The sequence below is a fragment of the Podarcis liolepis genome (assembly GCF_965112155.1).
Source record: "Podarcis liolepis genome assembly, chromosome: 9".
NCBI classification, from domain to species: Eukaryota; Metazoa; Chordata; class Lepidosauria; order Squamata; family Lacertidae; genus Podarcis; species Podarcis liolepis.
The window spans coordinates 28,643,930-28,671,601 of record NC_139564.1 but is presented as its reverse complement, the minus strand read 5'-3'; the positions used below and the strand labels follow the sequence as shown (position 1 = coordinate 28,671,601).

The 27,672-nt window shown below is 41.0% G+C and overlaps 1 protein-coding gene across 3 annotated transcripts in view; it reads left to right on the top strand.

The window, feature by feature from the left end:
* PRDM5 (PR/SET domain 5) overlaps positions 1-27,672 on the top strand; it is an 86,547-nt gene that overhangs the window by 54,504 nt on the left and 4,371 nt on the right. For all 3 annotated transcript variants that reach the window (XM_083460342.1, XM_083460343.1, XM_083460341.1), the window contains 2 exons: positions 12,898-12,983; positions 20,556-20,660. In XM_083460342.1, coding sequence (XP_083316468.1) covers positions 12,898-12,983; positions 20,556-20,660 — 191 coding nt within the window. The remainder of the gene's footprint in view (positions 1-12,897; positions 12,984-20,555; positions 20,661-27,672) is intronic.

The following is a 27,672-nucleotide window of genomic DNA, read 5'->3' as shown; positions in this document are numbered from 1 at the left end:
GTTGACTTTTGGCCACTGTTTCTCTTGAATGTCAGGCAAAAGCTTTTTTTCCTGCATAAAAGTTCTTTGCAAGGAACAGCTACATGGGCCCTTCTGTTTTAGACCTACATTATTCACGTTGCTGCTACTGCCTGTTCTTCTGCTTGTGTTGCAGCCTGCAGTGGCTGTATGTCACTCAGCTGTAGTAGGTCTCCTCTTATTCGTCTTTTCTCTAAACTAAAAAGCCCCAATTGTTGTAACTTTTTCTCATAAGGGAGTTGCTGCCTACCCTTGAACATTTTGGTTGTCCTTTTCTGATCTTCCTCCAGCTCCACAATATCCTTTCTTGAGGTGAGGTGACCAGAACTGTATATAGTATTCCAAATGCGATTGCACTATAGATTTGTATGGTGGCATTTTGATATTTGCAGTTGGCCTTTCAGCTCCCTTCCTAATGATCCCTAACATGAAATTCGCCTTTTTCACTGCTGCCACACACTGGTCCCAGCTCCAGTTCCCTACCTATAGATTTTGCTGGCAATCCCTCAGTGCCATCATGTTCTTACAACTGGCTGTTCGTGTCTCTGTCACCTATTATGAAGTAGTTCTACTTATCTATAGATCTGACAGTACATCGAAGACACAAATTTCGAAAACAAAGTGGATGCCCTAGAGCATTCTGTTTACCACAGACTACGTATTCGAGTAATTGGCAAGCTGCTGAGTATTTTTGTGATGTTTGGTTTCCAACTTAAAAGGGTGAGGATTGGTGTTTGACATGCAAAGCGCTTGTTAACAAATAGTCTTCTTATGACATTCTGTTCGGTTTTGCATAAACAAATTTGGCTTGCAGGAAGATGACAGAACATGTGCACTTAATCACTTGGCTTCCTAATATGTTTGATAAGTCTTAATCACTTCCATCTCTCACGGCCACCTGTTAAGATTAAAGCTGTTTACTTGTTTGGTCCTGTTTGTAATTCTGACTGTAACCAGGGCTGAATACTGATTATTCCAATGAAAATTTAGATTGTGTAGCTGAAACAGAATCTACTTCTTGGAAAGGGCTGAAATTGTAGTTCCTCACTGGAGGGTAAGGACTCAGTAGATGGTCACAGAATCCTTGTTTGCTGGTCACTGTGATATTATCTGACTCTGTATGTAGCTGCACATTAACACATTTGTGGTATAGGAAGCTAATAACACTGTACTAAATGGTGGACCCCGGTATGATCCATCAGGGCAGTAGCATCTTCGTATTTCTTAATACCTAATTTAGACCTTAAAAAATGTCATGACTGATGTAGGATTAAGTTTGATATCTCCAGAATAAAGTGCAGTGAATTGTTGACAGTCCCAAGACTTGAGCATTGCCCCAAACATGTGGGTGTTGTGCTTTCATCTTGTCCTCCTGTTGTAACCTTTTCTACTTGTGCGCAGTGAGGGATGGGGCAGAGCAGTGTTTCTCACCTGATTTCCTAGAGCCAAGTACTGCTGCCAGTTATGGAGAGGGGGGAGGGTTCAGTTGTGGGAAGCTCAAAGCGGGCACAGCAGTGGAGCCAATCTGATGTCCCCCACCTCTTGATGATGCTTTGTGGTAGGAAGCCGGCTAGCAATGCTTTGCAGTCTGCACCATCCTGTCAACAGCTGGGTGTCTGCCTGTGCAACATTTACAGTATAATCCTTGAAAGCTGTCACCGTAAAGAAATTTAAGAAAATTTGATCTTGGAGGACAATAGACAAGCAAATACTGCCCATCCATATTGGGGAACAAACACGAGATCTGAGTGTGATTGGGAAACATCCATAACATAGCCCCAATAATTCATGGTCATTTGTCAGCATGTATGGGTCTAGTAAATCTTGTTATAAAAGTGGTGCCCCGCAAGACGAATGCCTCGCAAGACGGAAAACTCGCTAGACGAAAGAGTTTTCCGTTTTGGAGGTGCTTCGCAAAACGAATCTCCTATGGACTTGCTTTGCAAGACGAAAATGTCTTGCGAGTTCCTGCGGGTTTTTCCCTCCCCCCCCCTTTTTCTAAGCCGCTAAGCCGCTTATCAGCTGATCCGATAAGCAGATAAGCCGCTAAAAGCCGCTAAAAGCTGCTAAAAGCCGCTAATAGCGCTAATCCGCTAATCCGTCAATGGGCTTGCTTCACAAGGCGAAAAAACCGCTAGACGAAGAGAATCACAGAACGGATTCTTTTCGTCTTGCGAGGCACCACTGTAATGACAACCATGTTCTTCTCAGAGATTAGTAAACACTCTCTGCAAGGCAGGAAAACTAAGCATGTTCATATTTCCTTCAACCTTTATTATTTGATGTGTGTTTGGATGGAAGTCCACAAGTATGTCTGTATTTCTCATCCTCCTCCACCATTTCACTTCGAATTCTAATTTGTCTACAGTTTCGGTTCTCTGGAAGGCTCTTCCTTGCTCGATGTGCAGCAATGTGATCTGTTTATACATTTAGTTTTTTATTAAACTTTCAGGTTTGAAAGTGAATCTGTGATTGACCACTGTGCAAAAAGAATGCTGGACTACGAGGTCCTTTGGTCTGATCAACATGCCTTGTTCCTACACTCTTGGTCTTTGCTAAAGGGGCAAGCCTTGTGCAAGGACATAAAATCTAGTAGAAGCTTTTAGAAAATGTATTTGGTTTATATTCAGAATAAAGGTAGACTATTGCATATTTGCATGCTTATCACAGAATCTGCACACATAAAATTGAAACATTAGGGAGAATATTTGGTTAGGATCCTTTACTCTGGCACCGTAATTTTCCGTGGGCAGAGCATTTTTCACATTAGGGAATTCACATGGAATACGTCTCTCACTGCACCATGACTTTTGCAAACATATCCTGATGAGATCCATATGCAGCTGAGGCTGCAATCCTACGCTTGTTTACCAGAGAGTAAGCTCCACTGAACACACTTGAACTTAATTCTCGGTAAAAATATGTAGGATTAGGTTGTGGTTTTGTAAAAGGGGCTAACAACCATTTTGTCCCCAGGCCACCACACAGCTATCTTCAGGTTTGCTCATTATAGAGCGGTTTGGCCCAGTATTAATTTGTAGAGTAGTAGAAGGCTGTGACCTTAAAGCAGACATACTCAACGTGTGACCCATTAAGCCAAACGGATCCCTCCATCCACATATGTCGACCCAGCTGCAGCTCATTTAAATGTATTTTTTTCCTTCGGATTGCAAAAATGAGGGCTGTCGAGCCCACAGTAGGACAGAGGTGGCATATTGTGTTCCACTTCATGGGTCCCAACTAAAGCAGGCCTGGCTTAAAGGAACACATCAGTAAACTAATTGCCATCGAAATGGTTGCAGAATATTACATTCTGTATCACCTCTCTTTGTTACTGTAACAGCAGATTGGCTTCCTAGATATTGTAAGAAGAAGAGTTTGGATTTGATATCCCGCTTTATCACTACCCGAAGGAGTCTCAAAGCAGCTAACATTCTCCTTTCCCTTCCTCCCCCACAACAAACACTCTGAGAGGTGAGTGGGGCTGAGAGACTTCAAAGAAGTGTGACTAGCCCAAGGTCACCCAGCAGCTGCATGTGGAGGAGCAGAGACGCGAACCCAGTTCACCAGATTACCAGTCTCTTAACCACTACACTACACTGTAACTGTTCCTTGGGATTCCTGTCAAGGGTATAACTCCAATGAACTGGCCTAAATGTTTCAGCGTGTGGCAAATGGCCCAAATCTTTCAGCAGTGGAGCCAGAGAGCCAGGCAGAGGGCCTTCTTGGTAGTGGTGCCCTCCCTTCAGATGTCAAGGAAATAAACAACTATCTTACTTTTGGAAGACATCTGAAGGCAGCCCTGTTTAGGGAAGTTTTCAATGTTTGATGTTTTATTATGTTTCAATATATGCTGTGAGCCACCCAGAGTGGCTGGGGAAACCCAGACAGACGGGCAGAGTATAAATAAAATTATTATTATTATTATTATTATTATTATTATTATTATTATTATTGGAGTAATAACCATGAACAGTGATGCACTGAGATATAAGAGCATAGATATAAGGAAGGACAGGGTCATAGATGGCTTTGAAGAGGCTTAAGCTGGATTCAGCAGTAGAAACGAAGTAGCATTGGTGTATTAGGAGGACCTTAATTCATATATTTCCAAACAATCCTTATGTTTAACATGCTTTAGTAAGGAAAGCGAAATTTAATATTTTGTTATTTCTAGCCTGGGTCTTGTTTACAAGAGGGGGTTCTTATAAGCAGTTGCCCCCCAACACACTTTAATCTCAGAGTTGTTTGCACAATTAAGGGTCTATCCCAGAGGCAAATTAATTGAGTTCAAAGTGAAGAAAGCAACAACAACAAAAAGGAACCCTTGACTCACCTTGCTGATAAAGACTCTCCTCCCTGAAAGGGAGGGGAGGGGTTGTGGTCGGGGCCCGAGCTCAGGCTAGCAGGGGGTGTGGCCCCCTGCCTGCCCGCTCACCTGGCTGGCGCTCACGCCCCCTCGGTGGCCATCCAACCAGGAGCCACGGAGGGGACGTGTTCAGCAGCATTTTGCTGCAGCGCCAGCCTTCCCCCGGCCTCATTCTTCTTCCGGAGGGGGTTCTTATAAGCACTTGCTCCCCAACACACTTTAATCTCAGAGTTGTTTGCACAATTCAGGGTCTATCCCAGAGGCAAATTAATTGAGTTCAAAGTGAAGAAAGCAACAACAACAAAAAGGAACCCTTGACTCACCTTGCTGATAAGTAATTGTGTAAACAATAAAGGAGTTGTTATCCTGGTTAGGTAGAGATTGTTTCTCATAGAGAAACAAAGTGAATTGTGAATGACCCAAGATAATCTGCAAGGGGTTATGACCGAAGAAGTCTGAAATCCCCTGTTTATCTGATGAACAAACTTGAGATTGAACTCTTCAAAACTCAGTTAGCTATCTTAGATATGTACTTTGCATCTTGGCTAATTAACCTCCTTACAGTATATACTGGTATCTTGCACTGATGATTATGATTATTATTTCTAAATTCAATTTAAATACCAGTCTTCACTAAAAAAATCCCAGAGTGCTTTACCCAATAAAAACAAAGGAAAACATCAAACATAGGAAAATATCAAATTAACAACTATGTTTAAATTCCACTGATACAATCAGCATACTGGGGCAGCAGTGGACAAAGCAATTAAGTAGCAGCACTGCAAATAGCCATGCTAATTCACTAACCTTGCCCAAAGACTTGTGTCAGCAGATGTATCATAAGCTGACATGGGTATGTGCATGTGGCATCCTTATCTCCATAGTGATCAAGTTCCACAGACAAGGGGGTCACCACCAAGAAGACCCTATCTTACAAGAAATGTTTGCAGAAGGAACCATGAGATGGGCTTCCCCTGTGGACTGCAGGGCAGATAAGGGGAGAGGTTCTCTGTTAAGCATTTGGGTCCTAAATTGTTCAGGACTTTATAAGTTAGAGTTAATGTGTTCAATGGAGCCCAGTAGTAAATAGTCAGCCAGTGAAGTTCGCATAGCATTGGTGTGTTATTTCTTGCCTTATCACTCACAATACACGTGACTGTAGTCTGCAGCAGTTTCCTGACTGTCCTGAATGGTATAATAAGGGATGGAAAGGCCAGTCCCCAAGACTTTTGGAAAGCTAACACCTGCCAAAATAGGAAATACTGTAGCAAATTTCCTTCCCACCCTGAATCCTTACTGACTTTACCAAAATTTTAAAGGAGTAAAATTATCCTACTGAAATAAAAACATGTTTAATATTTCTGACACTGACCCCAGGAGAAGAAAGAGATGCAACATTGCCATTGGGGACTCAGATGGTCTCAGTGTCTAGAACTGCCTATTTCCTTCACTGGCTGGTTTGCCAGCTTTGGCCTCTTTTGAGCAGAGACGTCTTAGCAACTCTAGTAACTCACAGACTAGATTACTGCAATGCACTCTACATGGAAACTGCCCTTGAACAAGATTCAGAAACTATTCTGAAATGCAGGAATCAGATTAGTAGCTGGAGTTCCAGCAGAGTTGGCCCTTTTGATAGTTCTATCACCTTCAGAAGTCTGGGGACTGGTGGCCCAGAAGAAGTTGTTGTCTCTGACAGCACCTAAGCTGTGGATTTGCCTCTCCACAGAGGTTTGTCTGGCCCCGTCATCATTCAGTTTTTGTAGTATGCTTAAGGCGCACTTATTTACTGTGGAATTTGACTGTAATTTGTTCTAAACCGATTTTAATATGGTATTTCAAAATTGTAACCTGCCCTAGAACTTCACTGTGACGGGCAGGCAAGAAATCTAATAAATAATGATAGCAATAATAAATATTCTCATTTCTTCTTCTTTTTTTCTGGGTTCCCTAAAGTCCCTAAAGTATCCTTCATCTTGGACACTGCCACATAGTAAATTTCCTTGATCTTACTGCAGCCTCTCTTTATAACAAATCACTTGGGTGATTTTTCTTTCCTTTTAAAAGAAAGAATCTGTTGTCTATAAAAATACTTTCATTCTAATAAGCCACAAAGTTAAAGAGTTCTGCATTCCTAGCACTTTGGGGTTGTACATCATTGTCTATTTTATCTCCCCGCGACAGTTAAATCTTCAAAAGTACCTGTAAAGTCTCAGGCAGCTGTCAGCCTCCTGTTGGTTTGCTACTAGTGGATGAGAGAGTCACATTCTTTCAAAGGATGCTTGGCTAGATTGCTAGTGACTTCTTTAGATCAAATGAATTACAGCACCCAATAGGTTGAATATTGTGAGGAGCTGGAAAAAGAACCAGCACTGGGTTCACAGAGGTCAGAGATTTTAATCTTCCTTCCTTCCTTCGTGTTTTTTTTTTTAAGAGGGGGTGGTCAGAAATACTGATTCCATCCCATTAAAAACCCAAGGGCCCTCAAATCCAACAAAGAAAACATGCTTAATTCCATTGAAATCGATTGGATCAAATGTAACTTAAATTGTTTTTTTATCATACCTCAAAATATAAATTGGAGTCCTAAGGGGGAAGCTATTACTAAAGCAAGTGTGACTTATTTCCAAATAAATATATTTAAGTGGCTTTGTCAAGTTTATTTATTTCCTGAAGACATCCTAAGTATGTAATGCTGTTTCTATTACAATAACCATACATAGATGGAACCAGGATTGTATCACAGTTGAATTCATTACGTTTTTGTTGGTTTGTTGCCATAACTCAAGATTTCAGTGTTAATACTACCATCTGATGTTTCATTTTAAGACATCTAACTGCCAGTACTTCGCAAATTCATGAAAGCTCTCCCCAAACCCAGTCAGAATATATTTCAAGCTCAATATTGAGCTGGAGCTGATTTGGATTATTTATATCTATTTGGTTTGCAAAATTTGAACATTATTTGAATGTTCTGGTTTCGTTTCCTCACTGAACATTTTATAAACAAAAGTTTTACATAATGAAATAAGCAAAAAGCCCTTTTCCTAACCTCACTTATTTTAATCGCTTGGCTATCTGTCAACGAAGTGCATCTTTCATATCCTATGTGTGCTTAGAAAAACATCACCCCTATTTTTGATGTTTCTTGGTCTGTTTGGATAGCTGGGTTGTACTGTATTATAAATTTCTTGAAAGCACAGGCCGGTGAGTCGTGCATGTGTAGTGCTGGTATGTTTACTGGTACAGATTTCTATTGGTTTACTTGCCAGTGAGAACTCGGCTATTGTCTTCAATGAAAAGCTTTGTGTAGTGTGTTTTTTCCTCTCTCTCCTGACAAGAATAAAATAAAATAAACACCTATCCTATGCAATTAGACAAATCAAAATTTTAAGTGATTGCAGCAAGAGCTCTATTGCTGCAGTAGACTTTTCTAAATTAGCTAAAAGTGTAAACGAATACTTTTGTACAGCATTCTCTAAGTATCTAACAAACTTATGCTGTTCTCCGTTACCTTAACCTTTTGTCCATTCATACTTGTTATTGCCTGCTGTCGTCACCTCACACTATCTCTGATTAGAAAAGCTCTCTTACAGCTTCCTTTCTGGACTGCTCTATTGATCACCTGGCAGGGGGTGTTGAATGTGTGATCCAGATGGCCCGTCTCCTTCACCTCCCATGACCTCCTGCCCAGGAGAATTACCTTGATTTTGCAGATAGACTGTGGTCCCGGTTTGGTATTGTAGTGCTGGATTGCTGATGCTTCTCTTTCTCCTGTTATCTGATTTAGGATATACTTAAATAAAACGGTCAGCATTCAGGATGAATATTCTGGATTTCTCTTTTTATCAGCAAGGATGTAGTATGGGAGTGATGAAATAAAAAGAAGTCTGCTGAAACCCAATCTGTTTGAGTTCTATAAAGAAAATCTGTTTCAACACAATGCGCTATATCAGACTCACCACCAGTTTTACAAGAGTTCATGTGCTTCCTTCTCACCTCTCTTTCTCTGGCACAGCCATGAAGATCGAGAAGCCTTTGTTTCCATTTTAGAGTGCCATCTGAACCCCGCAAACTGGGCTGAACCTTCCTTATAGTTTGTTGAAACAAGCCAACTTCAAACAATAGTTTTAAGATAGTTAAGCTTAGGCACCATTGGGAGGCTGGACATAATGCTAAGCTGTGGTTGTTCTAAAGTGGGATTGGGTGTTTCTGAACACCTTGTGGCTGCGCTGGAGGATGGGCAGGGAACACATGAGTCCAAAGCTTGCTGCAGTTTGTGGTCATAATGCTAAGCCATGGCTAACTTTACCATAATGCTAAGCCATAATAGTATGGCTAACTTTACCATAATGCTAAGCCATGGCTAACTTCACTGAGAGCCAGTGTGGTGTAGTGGTTAAGAGCGGTAGTCACGTAATCTGGGTAACCGGGTTCGCGTCTCCGCTCCTCCACATGCAGCTGCTGGGTGACCTTGGGCCAGTCACACTTCCCTGAAGTCTCTCAGCCCCACTCACCTCACAGAGTGTTTGTTGTGGGGGAGGAAGGGAAAGGAGATTGTTAGCCGCTTTGAGACTCCTGAAGGGGAGTGAAAGGCGGGATATCAAATCCAAACTCTTCTTCTTCTTCTTCTACCATTGCATGCAAAACAGCTTCATGTTGAAAACAACCTATTCTTATGTAATGGCATAAAACTGAGTTACAGACTAAATCTCCATTTTGGGCTATACCACAAGGTTTGAATTTTCGCACTCTGTTCAGGAGTTGCATAATTCCTTCCCACTCCCAATATGTAAACAGGCACATGCAGGATCACTAAGGGCTCATTCACACATAATGCTTTGCGAAATATACAGAAGTAGAAAAGCCATGGCTAACTAGAGGCAGCTAATAGGCATTGCAAAACCTACTTTTGTTACTTTTGGTTTATTACTTATTTCACAACATATTTTGGTTTGTGAAAAATACAAACACATCAATGATCGATCCTGTATGCCTGGTGCCCTCCTTGTGTTGTTGAATTGCAGCTTGAATCAGCCCTGGCCATTGGTCAGTGTGACGTGGGTCTGATAGGATTGCCCTGTTAGATATTTATTCCCATGATATATATTTTTAAAAAATGGTTAAACAGATTTTAAGATAATCTGATGGGTGCTCATGATTCATTTTTATAAACCAATACAAGTGTAATTTTTAATTTGTTAGTACTGAGATTTAATTAAAAACCTAGTTTAAAAACCCCAACAACAGACAATTGATACAACTGGAATTTTAAAAATCTAGTTTTTAAAAAATTAAATGAATTGTTTATGCACCTTGAAAGTAATATTTTAAATGGGCCTAAGAATGTAATTTCAAAGTGCTTTGAAAGCACTGAAATTAATGGTACTTACTTACACATAGGGATTGAAATATGAGGGAATATTTTAAGCTCTTTGTAAAGCTCCTTTGTCAAACCATAACAAAGTAAGCTGCAGAAATATTCAACAACTGTGAAATAATGTTAACTTTTGCTTATGAAAACTGAAAATAACTGGAACCAACATTTTTTAAAGAATTCTCCAGTTCTTATTGTCAGCATTGTGCATTCCTATGGCTGCGGTTATTGTATCCTGTGCTACCACAACAGATTCTTATTCTGAAGCATCTCTGTGTACTTCATAAATTGCATGACTGAGCAATCACATTGTCTGCCTGTTGTTTAAACTTAAATACTGGTCATCAGGGGGCCGGGGGTGGTTATAAATATCATAGCTCATGCAAAGTGGAGGTTTAAGTCTCCTCTCCCCAACTTCTGTCTCTGTAAAATTTGCTCCCTGGTGTAGTAAAAAAAAGAAGTTATCATTGGTGTAAAATGGGACCCTAATGCTAATTGCTGCTTGGGAGGATGAATTTCATTTCAGCACAGCTGCGGCAGGAATTAAGATTGTTACCAAGCTGAGCAACATGTAGCAGTGTCCAGAAAAACCCCCCAAAGACTTGCAGTTGATACCTACACACAAACACCACTTCCACTAGTAATAGCAGCATTTCATTAATCCACTAATTTATCCTGAGGGCTTTGATTTAGCTGTAAGAGCTGAAATTGTCTGTTGGAAGGGATCCTGAGCTAAGCAACAAAAGAATGAGGACACATCTATATGATGGATGATCCAAGGCAGGTCAAAGCAGGAATAACATTTTGTTATCAGATGCCAGTGCTGCCTTCTACCACAATCTACTGAGTTGCTTGAATCCTAACATTCGCATTCATTGAATGGGGAATTCTCACCTTCATCTTTCCCCTGCAGCCCCTCAGAATTTGAGGGTTGGGAGACCCTTTGGAATTATGTAGGATATTGTGTAAGGGGACTGCAGTGGAGTGAGTTGTTGGTTGAGATGGTTCTTCCTCATGTGAGTCGAGATCCAAGCCATATTCTTCAAGAGCTACAAATGCTAAGGTTGCAAAGGACATTGAGAACAGTGTTCCTATCAGCCCTAAAGCCACCCCATTAAAGCAAATCTCTTCTCTGATTCTCTTCAAAGAATGAAGGGGGGGGGGGAATCTCAGCACTGGCCTGTCAGCAGTCATCTGCTTATGAATCTTTCCAAACTTTCCCCTTGAAATGCAAAAAGCCTCAGAACATTAAAATGTCAACTAGATTAATTAAATGTTTGAGTCCCAACAGCTCCTGCAGTGTCCAAAGGATGACAGCATGGATTAGTGACATCAAGGGTCACAAGAGATAGTGTCACGTTTCAGACAGATGTGAAACGGGTAAATCGGAGTGCTTGGGACAGCTTTCAGGCTTTGTTAAAAAATATTTGCTCAAATCCTTTTATTCAGAGTTAATGAGCTAAGGCAGGGTGATGGGATAGTGGGAAAAGAGAGAGGCAATCACATTTTACAAGTACACTACTGTTCCTCCACCCTTGGGTCTTCAGGTGACTTTATTCCTAACGGTGTTAAAGCATACATAGCTAATCTACTAAGACCCATAAAGTGGTATCACACTGCTTCAAATGTGGGTGTAAAGTGTTCATGATGTGGCTCCTCATCATAAGATGGCTGAGGCCTGGTTCAAAGATTCTGGAAATCAGACTAACAGTTTAGTGACGCTGCCAAAGTATGAGGGGAACTAATGAAGCATGGTCATTCTAGACAAGAATACCATGATCAGAGGGACTGACATCCATCCATTCAAACGTTCCAATAAGAGGATTCAACATTGCTCTGTCATATGCCAAACATGGATTATACAGCAGGGCAGCCAAGACAGTTTTATTTCTGAAACCCAGTGGCTGCCAAAATCAGTTAAATGTGTGGCGCTGAAAATCTTGGGGATCAGTTGTGGTGTAATCAGGGTAACTCCTTTTGATGAACTTTTTAAAAAAACAGTCGTATCACAGCATTATACAACTTCCTTTTGCTTTTGAAAACGTGGGATGAAAGTTCTGTAATATTATCAGCCATGCATAAAAGTGAAATGGTATATTGTATGTTTTGCATTTCGTTGTTTGTTTTGCATGATAGCCCTGATTTTTGTGAGGAGGGGGAATACAGTAGGCTATGAACCACTGAAGGCATCTAACTAGAAGTTATGCAGCAGGAGTCACAGCAGGAGCAATCCAGCCGATCTGCTTTTAGTTAAATAAGATACATGAATAGAATGGGTTGAGGTAATTAAATTGGATGGTGACACCCAGATGGCTCTAATGATGAACAGCTGTGAGGTCAGGAAAACATACTGTACTTTTGAATACAATTAATGACTATCCATAAAAATGGCCATAAAGTGACCGTTATAGATGTCCCACCACGCAGTCAGCACTGTTGTCACCAGCAATATGGGGGTGGGGGGTGGATTGTCATATTCATATCTTGTTAAGACAACATCAAACAGCTGTACTTTGATGTTGCCCTGCTTGATGCAGAACTTAGTGTTCTTTTGTTCTTAAGTGCACAGTCACTTTAAAGCATCAATGCCCCAGCCTTCTGGCCTCCTTCACACACAGAGACAGTGTCATGGGAATAGTTTCAGTGTGGCACAGTTGCACATTGCAGGGCTGTGTGTGTGTGTGTGTGTGTGTGTGTGTGTGTGTGTGTTTGAGTGTCTATTATAACCATGTGGACTGTGCCAATTGTGTGGATCTTTCCCATGCAATCAGTAACCTACTGTGAACGAGGCCCTCATTTGTATGAAGTGAACATTAACATTTGACCACAGAAATATGCCTTTGACAGACATACACGCTGTGCTTCTTTGATCCTCTAAGACAGTACGTTCTTTTTCCTTGGCCACATTTTTTTTAGACCCTGGTCATGGTTTGAAGGAACACAGTGCAGCACCATTTCTGATGCGAAGCATGTCTGGATCTGGTCATTGCCTGGATAGGAGAACATTGGTAAACCCTGCCTTGAGGAATAATATCTGAAAATCCTCTCTGTGCTCTTTTGAACTCAGTGGCAGAAAAGGGTGATATAAGTAATAGTAATAATTCTTTATAAAATCTGATGTTTACTTTATTTTCAGGTGAGCGGCCATACCAGTGTCCTTACTGTGACAAAGCTTTCAGCAAGAATGATGGGTTGAAAATGCACATTCGCACCCACACAAGGGTACGTATGGTTCTGTTACCTTGTGTTATAGCTGTTTGTTTGACAACCTAAAGTGGACCATGGAAATAAAAATATATTGCATAGTAGGAAATCTTTTCCCCAATAAAAAGGCAAATTTCAAAAGGAAACATTGCAGCATGATACATATTCATAAAACTTTTCAACTTGAATGTCAGAATCCTTATCAGATTCTGTAGAATTGCAAAGTCGTTTTTCTGTGTTGTAGGATTACGTATTTCACGGTAAAGGGTGGTGTGGCAAACTTTTTGTTGCATAACAAACCTTCGTATTTAATCCAAATACCCTTGTTTCTAAAACAGAAAACAGAGCATTTCCACAGTCATTTAACTCAAGCCATGTGTGGCATGATGGTTTAAAGAAGTTTGAGACATCATGACTGATGGTCAGATAAGAAGATGAAATGTTACGTACCTCATTGCCTGTGACAAACAACACTATTGGAAATCCTTTCAGCCATGCTAAGTGTGATTTGCAAATACAGAAAGCAGAGACAAAAAGTCTGTTTGAACCCTCCAAGTTTAGTCCCCTCATGTTGTTTACACACTCTCTTTCTGAAATCTGAAAGTCTTTCTTGTTTATAATCCACTGAGATTTTATGTAACTTCTTGCCAGTTTATGGATCTTTCATTGCAAAATAATAGGAGCTTGCAAAGAGTTTTCAGTGACGCAAATTAACCACCTTCACTTCACACGAAGCAAGAACCCAACCTGGAGCCTGCTCTTTGAGTTTCTGAGTGAATAGATGACAGTTTGACATGTTTTATCACAAGATATAGTTGATCCTTGGTTTGCTGAGCCAAACCTTGCTTTAGCTGCTGTGATAGACTGTACTTAAATGACTGGAGAAGAGCAAAATGAAGGCAAGCTCCTCTCTGGGGCTACCATATTTGTGCAGTCCCAGTAAGCCATAGTTTGTTGTACCATGAGACCTATGAAGGACGGGATTCTGAGCATCATTTTTTTCTTTTAAAGCCCAAGAGATATATGCACACTTTTCATACATGGACACACTAAAGAATTGTAAATTATTTTGATATGTTCACTATATTAGCATACCACACAAGTTTTAGTTGGTGGTCGTATTCACACCAAACGTGTGAAACACACTCACAACCCTTTAAAAGTAATGGCTTCCCATGAAGTATCCTGGGAACTATAGTTTATTAAGGCAGATGGGAATTGTAGCTATGTGAGGGATCTCCTAATAACTCTGAGCATCCTTAACAAATATATCCCCCCCCAAGTTTACTTGATTACTTTGGTATACTTTTTACTGCCATGACTGTTGAAGTAGTTTAAAGAACTCTTAAACATATGGTATATGTCAGGGGGCTGCCATCGGGACAGAGGAGGGCGCAGGGGGATACAGAGAGCCTCTGGCACTTCTGAGAAGCAGCGCCTCCTTGAGCGAGCGGTGGGAAAAGCCACGCCTCCAGTGGAGCAGAGTGGGAAGGGGGCAGCCAAGCAAGGGGAGGGCTCAAAGATGCTACTGAGAGCCCAAGCGCCTCACCTAGCCCGGCTGGCCAGGAGGCAGGCATGGCGTTTCTGTCTCCCAGCTTACGCAGAGGGATGAAACGTAAGGAGGGAACACAGAGATTTGGGGTGTCTAAGTTCTTATGTTGGGGGGGGGGGACCAGAAGGGGCCACTCCCAGAATCTGCAAGCGACTAAGACGGACATGAACTTTGTGTTTCTGCACTGTATATAGTTTGCATCAATAAAACCTGCAAAAGACAGGTCGGAGTCCTGCCTGGTTACTCACGAGCAACTACCACCAGCACCTGACAGTATAGATCCGACCAGTCTCTCTCTTACCCATCTCCTCGGCTAATAAGCAGCGTTGTGGGGGATTCATCAGCATTATAGCAGAACACACCTCACCCCCCCCCCATGTGTTATGATCCTGATGAAAATTCCCACCTGCTTTTAATTCTTTTTAAAATGGATAGTCTTTCTAATGACACACCTAGCGTCATGTCTAGTTTGGCCCCAGCTCAGACTATCGGTCTATCTAGCTCAGGCAGAGCACTAAATCTTCATAGCCGAGGTCTTTTAAACTTAGATTTGGGGATCTGAGCTTGGGGCCTTCTAGATACAATGCATGTGCTCTGCCAGTGATCTAAGTTCTAGGTTTCCTGAGAACGTTGGAATAATTTCCATCTCAGACAACTACAGAATCTGACAGCATTTGATGTTTTGACTGATTGCTCTTTAGTTATGGTTGTTATCTTTAACATTTAATGATATCCTTTAAAACTTTAAGGAAAAGCACATGAAGTCTATAGAACTGGGGTGTTCATTTCCCCCCTTTTAAGTCTGGAGATTTAAACAAGATTATGATTTATTACTAATTGAACATCCGTTTTATTGCTCCAATGAAAAGTTTTAAACCTGCCTTTTATTTTAATTCTTAGATACATGATTTCCAGATTAAAATTCTCAGCATTTAAAGAAAAGAAGCAAAGTAGTGCTCCTGGACTCCTCTTTTTTACTTTCAAAGGGAGCTAGTCTGAAAATAAACTTTTCTTCATTTGTAATCACAGGCTTATTAATACCTAAAAGATACATAATTCCTGTTACCCTTTGGCATGTTCAGAGAAAATCTTCCAGTCTCTTGTTGACTTAAAGACATTGGCCACAATCCAGCATAATTATGTATTCTATACTTCCTTTGAAATCAGTAGAATTTAAGAACGCTTACCTGTGTACTAGATTGCAGCCATGGCTTTTACTACTGCTGTGGGTTTGTATTTGACATATTTTTGGAATCTAGCTTTATAGGGTAGAGGTTTCTCTCTACTGAAGATGACTAATCATCGGATTTTCCAGTAGAGGGAAATGCATTTTAAAAGTTTGCTGATGAGAATGGAACAAAATATCTCTAGGCACCTCCTGTCTGAACCAATTTATAATAAATCCTAGGGTTCATTAAAATTTCAGGTTTATTTTCTCACAAAACTATTGTAGTTCCACAATTATTATATTTTTACAGTTCACTGTTATGCTTCTATGGAAAACTGAAAAGCAATTGATCTGGTTGGCAGTCCTCAAGGTCCTTGCCTACAGCTTGACATCACCAGGATTTCTGAAGGGCTATGTGGTTTATGGAGTGGGATATTCACCATGACTAGCAATAAAATAAATTTTCCCCATTTTTCTTGACTTTATTTTTTTAAAGGCTACATTATGGCTTTGGTACAGTAGTCTGCTACCACCTGTTAGACAAATAATTTCTTTAAATTGCAATCTAAAGGGAAGGACTTTTCCCATTTCATAAAGTCCATAGTCGGTTTCCAGACCAAAGAGGGTTGTAAGAATTTCATAGGTTCTTGTTTCTTTTTTTGTTGGTAGCATGCCTAACTCCATGGCAGTTTGCTGTTAACTGTGCTCTTGTGGGTAGATCAACTATGCAGTGTGTGAATGTTGATGTTATTGCTCTGCTGTATACATGGGCTATATTACATTGGCTGCCAATTGAGTTTTATCCTCCAAACTAAAAGCAAAAGGGAGTAATTATTTACAAGAACTCTGTGAGGAAAGTGCATAATTTTTAAGATTGGAAAGCATTAGCATAATTCCAAAATTTCATCTGGGATTTGTCTTTTTTGAGCACACGTATATGTGATCTTTTTCCTATCATGCAGTCCCATTAAGCACCTTGAGCCCATATTATTAGACTAGTCAGATTTTTTGAAAATGTGAAATATGAAAGCATTTGTGTTTTGGGGGGTGCATTATTAGAAACCAGTTGTTTCTTCATTTAATAAGAAGTGCTGGCTTTGAAAGTTTAGGTTGCAAAATGTTATACTCTAGGGTTGGTATCCATACTGGAAAGTGGCTTCTAATTTTCCTGTGTCTGGACAGTGCCATTGCCTACCACAATTGAGGACTTATTCCTTAAGGGCTAAGGCTATGCGAGACACCTTGGCTTGACACCTGATTTTCTATGTGGTATCTTATAATATTCAATCATGACAACCATCTGCAATCTGCATTCTGAACTGGTACAGACCAGATAGAGGTTTACCACTTCATTTGTGAAAACTTTGCCTTAGTTTTCCGCATGCAGGAAGATTTTCATGTGGGGATACTTACGAACAAGCTTATGCATTCTGAGGTGCTGGTATGATCTCTTGAGAGGATGGTACTGCATGCCTGTTATGAACATTTTAGCCATATTGGAGTAAGCCCAAAGAAGCAACTTTTATTTCTGCAAACCTTTCCTCTTCTAAAGAAAATGTTCCACTAAACAAAAGCAAGGACTGTAAATAATAACAACCCTCCAAGTTTCTATTACAAGTAACTGATACTTCAGGCACCAATAAAACATTAACAATGTGGAAAAAGATGTCGCCTGGCACGTTCTCTACACTAGTAAATCTATACAAAACATAAAGATAAAAACTATAGCAACAATTTGGGAAGAGAATTAATGCCATTAGGAAGGACAATGGGGACACTGAAGACATTAAAAGAAAGATGAAAAGATCTAAAAGCACAGAAAAAGAAAGGGAGGGATGGCTTAACTGTCAATAAACAGAAGGTCATCTGGAAGATAATAAAAAACGGATTTCACAGGCACTGAATGGCTGCTAGGACTGTAAATTCCAACTGTTTATGGAGCATCTATCAGATTATAGAAGCAACTACTTCCACTCACCAAAGTAAAAGAATGTCATGTGTTTGCGTTTATTGATGACAGGAATATAAAAATGGGTTGTGGGTATGGATCATTGTCACTGTCACTAAGTAGCTTAGTAAATATAAAATATGCCAGTCATATATCAAAGCATATATGTAATAAAGGAAACTCTATAACCTGTCTCTTTTATGTGAACCAACACATCAAAAACACATCTCTTGGTCATATATTAAAACTTTAGGTTGCAAAAATTATTTTGCCACCAGTCTTTCTTTCTTCACTCCTTCCTTGATCCATACTCCATCCCTAAAAGGTAAAAGTACCCCTGCCCGTATGGGCCAGTCGTGTCCAACTCTAGGGTTGTGTGCCCATCTCACTTAAGAGGCTGGGGGCCAGCGCTGTCCGGAGACACTTCCGGCTCACGTGGCCAGCATGATGAAGCTGCTCTGGCGAGCCAGCACCAGCGCCGCACATGGAAACCCTGTTTACCTTCCTGCTATAAAGTGGTCCCTATTTATCTACTTGCACTTAGGGGTGCTTTTGAACTGCTAGGTGGGCAGGAGCTGGGACCGAAAGACGGGAGCTCACCCCGCCGCGGGGATTCGCACCGCCGACCATACGATTGGCAAGTCCTAGGTGCTGAGGTTTTACCCACAGCGCCACCCGCATCCCTATCTAACCACAAAATGCTACATTCACTGAGAGATGTGTGAACCAGCCCTATATAGGAAAGGGTAAAGAAACGACAAACTTATTTCATACTAGGTTATGGAAGACTTACGGGGCAGCCTTATTTCATAAATTGCAGCCATGGGTTGGGCTAAGGTTACATTAGAAATATATCTGGACAGAAGCCAGGTAAATTTTTGGTACTCTCAGCTTGCCGGATGAGTTGAGTGGCACTAGAAAAAAAATCTCATTACACCGTGATAGGTCCCTTTTCCTTTGTGGCCACTCTGTCTGTCTGCCCTGCTAGCAGTGAAGTTGCCAGCTACTGCAGCTGAAGCAGCGTCTCTGACAGAAATAGGTTTAAGTACATTAAACTCAGAAAACAAGACAATGAAAATGCTTGCTCCCGATGGCCTCAGCCCAGATAATTGTTTTCTTGGAATGGAGTGTTTTCTTCTCAGAGGTTTTCTTTCATGAGGGTTTCCTCCTTCAAATGTCCTCTTCTTATGAGTCACTTTCGGAGTTGGAATGAGCCATTCACCCAGAGTGGACGAGACAGCATCTTCAAATCACAGTGCAGGAAAATGATAAACAAAACATTTGTGAGGCATGGTCAGTAATCCCATAGCTGTGATTGTTCTGTATACTATCTGCATTTCTTTGCATCTCAGATATGGAACTGCTTATTACACTTTATTTTGAGCTTTTTACTGAGCAGCACATGCAGATAATAAAATGGATTTTCAGAGGGCTTACACCAAATGTGGTTTGCATTAACTACAATACAAAACAAATTAAGTCTATGTTGGTGATGCCTGTTTTTCATATGCCTGAGACATATACTTCTGTAAAAATTACAGGGGCCTGTCTGTGGAGTATTTACTCAATCTGTAGTCAGGGAGGGGAAAAAATCCTATTGACGCAAAAGCCTGAAGACAGGACCCGCAAGATTCTTTTCTAAATATCTTGTTTGCTAGGAAATAGACCTATTCTGATGTATTTTTTTAAAATGCTGGTTACCCAAAGTAAAATAAATATCAAAAAGCCACAAAAGTGGATAAACATTTCTCTGAAAGGAAAAACTTACACAAAAGAGCTCCATCATCAGGAGTATGTTGAGACTACATTGAGGAGTTCTTACTCAGAGTGGTAATTTCATCATGCATTTGGCAAGTTTAAAACTAACACTGAAGTACTGTAGAAATATTAATATTATTTATATGAGTGATGTGTGGGGATGGGAGGGGTTCTTGACAGGAATCTCTGCCCAGCATTGTCAGTTATACTGAAGAACGCGTCCACAGCCTCTTAAAATTTCAGTGTATAGACTTCCCACAATTTCTTTCCATATCGTATGCACAGATAACTCCTTTTAATTGTGTGATTCTGGAAAACCCTAGCACTTGTGGTCATTGGTATTATGGTTGACAGAATTAAAAATGGCCTCAATCAAAATGTTTCTTTTGAAAATAGGTTGTAAATCAAGCTTTCTGAGACATTGTGCTTTTTAGTTATTCATATTAAAAGTTATGGAAAAACAAACACACCCACTTCCCTGAAAAACACTGGTTATGAAAGACAGAGAAAGATTCCTAATTGTTAAAGTGGAAGACAGCTCCTATTGCTGCTGAATTATTTTGAGGGGGTATTCAGTAAATTTTCATTACAAAAATGTAGATAGCCCCCAAATGGAAGGAGTGAGAGATAAGGGCTGCAATCATATACCTACTTATCCTAGAGTAAGCTCCATTGAACTCAATTTATAGTTAGTGTAGCGTTGTACTGTACCTGTTGGATTTTACTGAAATGGTATGAAGTGGACATAATTTAAAATTTAGGCAAGGAGGAAAGTTGAAGATTGAGACATGGAACTTAACAGGCTTCTTTGAAGTTGTTACAATAGCTAAATAACTAAATGGAGTTGTTTTTAGGTGTGATTTTGCATTTGTAATTTTGTCTCGATCATGATGATGAACGATAATTGTGGGAACAGTTACACTGGATTGTATAGACTTCGTAGCTTGATAAACAAATGATATATTGAGAGAGGGCATGGCCAGACTTCCGGTGCAGTACAAGGTGGCAGTCTAGAGCTTTCCCACCAGCTATAAAGACTCACTGAACTTTGTCCCATGAAACTAATACAAAGCCCTCGCCATCCAGTATGGAATGCTGTCCTGTTAATAGCCTGCTCTCTGCACTGAGTCACTTTAATTCTTTCTCTTGCTCACTGTGCTACAGGAAAAGCCTTACCAGTGCTCCGAGTGCAACAAAGCCTTCAGTCAGAAACGAGGCCTAGATGAGCACATGAGAACCCACACAGGGGAGAAGCCTTTCCAGTGTGACGTGAGTTGGGTTTCCTTTTGATCTATTTGCGTTTAATCCAAAGATGAACCCCAAAGGGTGCAACCATACCCACGCCAACAGCAGCGGTCAGTGGGGTGGCACAGGTAGGGAGGCATTTCTCACCTGGCTTCCCAAGGCCAAGTGCCACTGCCAGCTTCAGAAGGGGCAAGGGGCAAGGTGTGGGAGCTGAGGGCAGTTGAGATGCAGCACAGCCAGTTCCATGCACCTGCCACCCCACCCACCTCATGTTGTGCTCCTCATGCCTCTCTCCTCGATAACTGGCAGCAAGGCTCAGTGTTGGGAAGCCAGGTGAGCAACACTTCTCTGCCTGTACTTCCCACCGACTGCTGCTGCACACTTACCTGTGAGTAAGTCTAACTGAATGAGACTTACTTCTGAGTAAATATATGTTCAAGAAACATTTGCATACAAGGTTGTCAGTCTTTCTCAATCTTTGATTAATTAAAAATGGAGTAGCTAGTGAAATTTCAGACTATTATTATTATTATTATTATTATTATTATTATTATTATGGTATCTTGGGTTAATAACTCAATTCGTTCTGGAGGTTCATTCTTAACCTGAAACTGTTCTTAACCTGAGGTACCACTTTAGCTAATGGGGCCTCCCGCTGCCACTGGGTGATTTCTGTTCTCATCCTGAAGCAAAGTTCTTAACCCGAGGTACTATTTCTGGGTTAGCGGAGTCTGTAACCTGAAGCATCTGTAACCCGAGGACCCCTGGATGGTTAAGTCCCGTCAAAGGCGGATTATGGGGTTGTGGCGCTCATCTTGCTTTCAGGTCAAGGGAGCCAGCGTTTGTCCACAGACAGCTTTCCAGGTCATTGGCCAGCATGACTAAACTGCTTCTGGTGCAACGGAACACTGTGACGGAAACCAGAGCACACGGAAATGCAATTTACCTTCCCACCACAGTGGTACCAATCTTGAGGTCTCCTAGTTCAACCTGGCATACTAACCCTTTCATCCCACACTAAGGTTCTGTTGAAAATTGAAAATTGCCAACCCTGAAGCTGGTATTCCCACTGCCATTAGAAGCTGCCATTGGTGTCTGATCTCCCTCTTGTTGACATTGCTCTTTAATTATATTTAAAAACACACGAATACCTGAAATACAGTCATGCATTTCTCATAATGTCCAGTTTGGTCCTTTAAGTAAGTAGGACTGCAAGCTTTAGTTTCCAAACTGCTTGCAATGCCTGTGTCATTTTCCCCATAGCAATTTTTCCTAATGTTAGTGTCCATAATTACATGTGTAGACTCCATGCACACATCAAGAATGTCTATTTAGGGAAATGCTTCTGAGACCACATCTTTTTTTGTTTGACCCTGTTTCCTTCTGGTTAGGGAAGTGATGTCAGCTAGAGGAAATTAATGCCAAGTTCATGGCTCTTAAAATACCTAGTAAAAATAGTTGGTTTCATTAGAAATGTTAGCATCAAAAAATTAGGATAGTGGCTTTACATTTTTGGTCATTCCTTTTCCCCCCTTTGAGTAATTGTCCAAAGGGATAAGGAATTGTTAAAGTACCATTCTCTGGAGTTTAATTCTACTAGGTTCTTAATCTAATGGTGATGATCTAGCGTCACAAAAGATGGTACTTTTAAAAGATGCCTAAACACATAGGGAGGAGCAGTACCTGTACCAGTCTGAGAAGGAAAAGACATTACTTTTTTTCCTCTGTAATAAATTTCATTTGTGTTAATATGAGTTTTATCTAGAATTTTGGCTAGAAAGGATATCTGCCTGCATGCCAGTTTTATTCAAGATCCTGCCTAGATCATTTTATTACATGATTTCTTGACAAGGATTTCATGCTCAGATGAGCAAGGAGAACTTAGAACAGGGACAGACTGCATATTCTCAGGCATTTCGTAGGCATTCTTTTGTGTACTGCTGACGTCTCCACTTTCACATTGTGGCTGAAATCCTATGCACAACTGGCTGGGAGTAAATCTCATTGAGCACAATGGGACTTACTTCTGAGTGCATATGCATAGTATTGCACCATAAGGATCATGGCCAGTGCATCATTCACCCACCTACTATTACACATTACTGCTGAAGTCTCTTCTCCATCTACTGTATAGTGCAATCATTTATCTTTCCACAGCTTGCTATCCACAGGGTAAGCAAAACATACTGGACCTCACAAACTGAAGTATTTGTGTACTTGCATGCTCACCAGGGACAACATATATCTGCTCGATCCACAGAATCATACGAGTTGGAAAAGGCCTCAAAGTCATGTAGTTCAACCCTTTGTAGATGCATGAAATCTGCTGTTAAGGCATTTCTGATAGTTGGCCATCAGTCTCTGCCACTAAAGGAGAGTCCCCTAGCTTCCTAGGCAGTCTGATCCAGCTCATACCATCAAATAGCTTGTAATTTCAAGAAGTGCTTCCTAGCTTTAGTTGAAATCCCATTTCTTGTTATTTGGACCAGTGGTCTTCAACTTTGAGTCCCCACATGTTGCTGGACTACAACTCACATCATCCTTGACCATTGGCTAAGTTGGTTGGGGATGATGTGAGCTGTAGGCTAGGAACATCTGGGGACCCAAGGTTGAACAATGCTGATTTGGACCTACTACTTTGGATCACATGCCAACACACTGACCACTGGCTTCTGGCCAAGACATTGGGTGACCTCACTGACAAGCAGCTCAAGCCTAGGGTGAGCAAATTTGCTCCATCTGCTAAGTGTCAACCAAATATCTGAAGATAGTTATCAGGTGACCTCTTAATTGTCTCTTCTCCATGCATGGCACACCTATCTCCTTCAACTTTTCCTCATAGTCTCCAGGTCCCTCACCATCTTTGTTGCCATTATCTGGACATGTTCTCATTCCACATTCAGAGATTTAACTTTTAAAGGCCCAGTGAGATTATTATTAACTTTTTTTCTATTTCCACTGATTTGTAAGAGAATCTGAAAGGTTCACTGAACTCTAGAAACTAGCATAATTCTGTGAGAAACAGACACCATGGGTAACATGAGGCGTTTCTGTTGTTAATATTAATTCAGCAATTAGCATTGAGAAATGCCTTTAGTGACAAAGATTTAAATGAGCTCAAGTTTCGCTTATTGCAGTAAAACACTTTTATGTGCCTCAGGAGAATTCTGCAGTAACAAAGCACCGAGACTCCTGTGCATTAGGAAAAAGATCCTTTTAAAATGTAAATATTCCTTTCCTTCTATAATGAGAATTAAATGTAGGGGCAATTCTTTCCCACTCTGCTTTTTTCCATTCTCATCCAAATGCAGTGTGTGGAGACTGTGTGTGCTTTTTTTTTGTTTTGTCCCCTCCCCCTTTTCATACTAGCTTCTATAATGTCTACCCAGATTAAAATATTGGTTGCGTTCAGAATAATGCAAAACCATGATTTGCAAAGCCAAACCAGGCTTTGGCATTATGTTTTCACCAAAGCTGATTTGCAAACCACAGCCTCAATTCATCATGGACAAACCACTGCCAGGGCCATTGCTGTGCCTAAAAAGGTTGTTGCACCATGTAGATGGTACTGAATTTATGAATAGATCATAACTGAAACAAAGGAACACCAAAGTTTACTCAAACACATTCAAATTAATGAACCTTAGGTAGCCATGTTCGTTAATTTCAGTGGGTCTGCTCTGAGTATGACTGATTTGGAATACAACCCTAGGTCTGGAAGCTCAATTCATGGTGTGGATTCTGAACTATGGTCTGCAAAGATCATGATTTGGCATGAAGGCTGACTTGAGCCGTTGCAATGTTTTTGCCCTGTGCACACTTACCTAAGGTGTAGAGCCAGTGTGGTGTAGTGGTTAAGAGCGGTAGTCACGTAATCTGGGAAACCGGGTTCGCGTCTCCGCTCCTCCACATGCAGCTGCTGGGTGACCTTGGGCCAGTCACACTTCTGTGAAGTCTCTCAGCCCCACTCACCTCACAGAGTGTTTGTTGTGGGGGAGGAAGGGAAAGGAGAATGTTAGCCGCTTTGAGACTCCTGAAGGGGAGTGAAAGGCGGGATATCAAATCCAAACTCTTCTTCTTCTTCTTCTACCTACAAATAAAAGCCATTGAATTCTGCAGGATGTATGGTAATTCTGTGCAGGCCTGTATAAGATTGCACTATCAAAATAGCAGTAGCAGGAAAAGCATCCTGTGTGTGTGTAATCCTAATGTTAGCTAGAAATATTGTATGTTTAACTGTAATATGCTTTATGATCATTTGTGACTTCAGATTGCAGAACTGGTTGAACATTTGTGTGTTTGAACAGAATAAATATATGAATTGCAGGTTTTTATCAGACTATTTGCAAAGTAGATCACAAAAAATATCACCAACTAAATGCATAATAAAAGTTGGCAGGGGCATGGATGAAGATCTAATTGAAATTTCAATAGTCGTTCCATATTTTGTTTGGTTTGCAATAAGTTTTCAAAAGCCTGAACAGTACCACTGTTGTATTTAACAGTCTGTAACAACTGACATCTGATGGATAGTATTTCATAAATTTTTACGCAGAGTAGACCAATTGAAATTAACAGACCTAACCTAGTCATGTTCATTAATTTCAATGAGACAACTCTGAGCAAAACTTTGTTCAATACTGCTCAGTTGTTGTTGTTGTTTTTATAAAAAAACCTGGTATAAAAATAGGTTTGTTCAAATAAAGGTTGTGCATATGACTGAGCAAATACTAGCTTTTTGCTTGAAAATATTTGACTCTTAAAGGACTCAACATGCATAGGCTGCATTTATAGTGCTTTAAAGAATCAAAATGTGCCCCAGCCCATTTGGTAATATAACAGACCTTGCACTGCCCACAGGGATGCCACTGAAAAAGGCATCCCCGTGATGAATTTTCTGCTTGCACCAGCTGCTGTAGCATACAACATGCCTTAGAGGCAGGATAATCTATTACCACCACACATGGAACATTTCCACATCTTGGCATAGCTGCCAAGAATGTCCCATGGGGCATGTAGATACGATAGCAGCAATCTATGAGGTAATTCTAGGTATTACTCAGTGTTAGGTGTTTCAGTAGAATTCACCCAGGGCTGCTGTTTTCGGTGACATCACCACATTGTGTATGTGTGTTTCATCTCTCCATTGAGGTGCCTCTGTATCCTTCTTCCACCACATTTTTAAACATGCTTCTTGGACAGCAAGACCCCATAGGGCATTAAAAAATATATTTTCTGCTCCTTTTCCCCTTCCAACGTGGTGTAGAGCCAGCGTGGTGTAGTGGTTAAGAGCGGTGGACTTGTAATCTGGTGAACCGGGTTCACTTCCCCACTCCTCCACATGCAGCTGCTGGGTGACCTTGGGTTAGTCACACTTCTTTGAAGTCTCTCAGCCCCACTCACCTCACAGAGTGTTTGTTGTGGGGGAGGGAGGGAAAGGAGATTGTTAGCCGCTTTGAGACTCCTTAAGGGGAGTGAAAGGTGGGATATCAAGTCCAAACTCCTCCTCCTCCTCCTCCTCCTCTTCTTCTTCTTCTTCCTCCTCCTCTTCCTTCTTCCTTCTTCTTCCTTCTTCTTCTTCCTTCTTCTTCTCCTTCTCCTTCTCCTTCTCCTTCTCCTTCTCCTTCTCCTTCTCCTTCTCCTCTCCTTCTTCTTCCAGTTTCCATGCTGCAGGGAAACAGGGCTGGCCCATCCATGAAGCAAGGTGAAGCAACAACTTCAGGCAGCAAGATCCACAGGGGCAGCAGATCCAGCCTCCAAGGAATGCATTGCCTGCTGCCGCTGCTGTGGTACTACCGACAGCTGTGACATGCTCCTTGGAGACTGGATCTGCCATCTCCTTGACATCTCTCAACCCCAATGCCACCTCTATAGCGGCCTCTTGGGGAGTAGGAGGCCCTGCTGGTCTCCCCCCACCCTTGTGTCTAATGTAGATCTTTATCCCACCCCCTTGTTCCTGATGTAGATCTAAACTTAACCCTTCTTCCCTGGTGGACGTGGGGAACTGTTTGCTTCAGGCGACAAAATGTCTTGGGCCAGCCCTAGGGCCAACCCTAGAGCCATTGCACTAGCTTCCTGGCAGGTGGCTTGCTTACTTAGAGAGAAGAGACAGTAGGGAGGTTAGACTTTGATTTTGCTGTTGGATTTACCCTGCTGCCCTGCCCCCTCCTTCCTGAGAAGCAATAGCAGCCTATCTACAGGGAATGTAGTATGGCGTCTCTGCTCCAGCCAATGAGCCACTTCTAAGGATGACATATTTCAAAAGTGGGGGAAGCTGACACACCTGGCCAAAGACTAGAACCCTTTCCCTTCACAAAAGATTTTTGCATTGGGAGGATGATCATTCAAACATATGATCCTCAGCTTGCTGTCTGAACTGGTACAGTGCAAGGAAAGGCTACGCCATGTGATATTTCTGAATGTGCTATTCAACTCTAAATGTACATTTCTCATACTGAGATGCTTCCTTGTTCTGTCCAGCATTTAGCATACATATACTTAAACTGCCCATTTAAATTCTCACACTAGACATTTAAATGCATTTAACATTAAATTAGCTACATTAAATTCTTTCTCAGCATGTTTCAAAAGCCTTTACTTTCAGCTTTTGATGCTAGATTCTAGAATCTAGAACAGCATCTCAGCTAATAAAAAACTGCTTTCAAACTTCAGCTTTTCAGAATGTCACAGAAAAGTTGTATTTTGCATGACTCACCTTTCCTGTTTGAGGCAACCAATCTTATAATTTTCTCCATGCATTGCAGCTATCACTTTGCAAACTCTTTGTACTGTTTCTTTGTTTTGTTTTAACCTTGGCAGTGCACACTTCTTTATTTATTTGCAGGCTTTTGAAATGTTACAGTTATAGCATATCAAGAAGAATTTACTGCTTAGCGAGGGATAGGTATTAAGTGTGCATCTGTAAGCAGTTTATTCTTCTCATTTTGCAAAGATAATGTGCCATTGTTAAACTGTCATCACTTGTATGATTGAGACTCATTAAGAACTACTTACTGGTAGCAGAATTTGACACAGC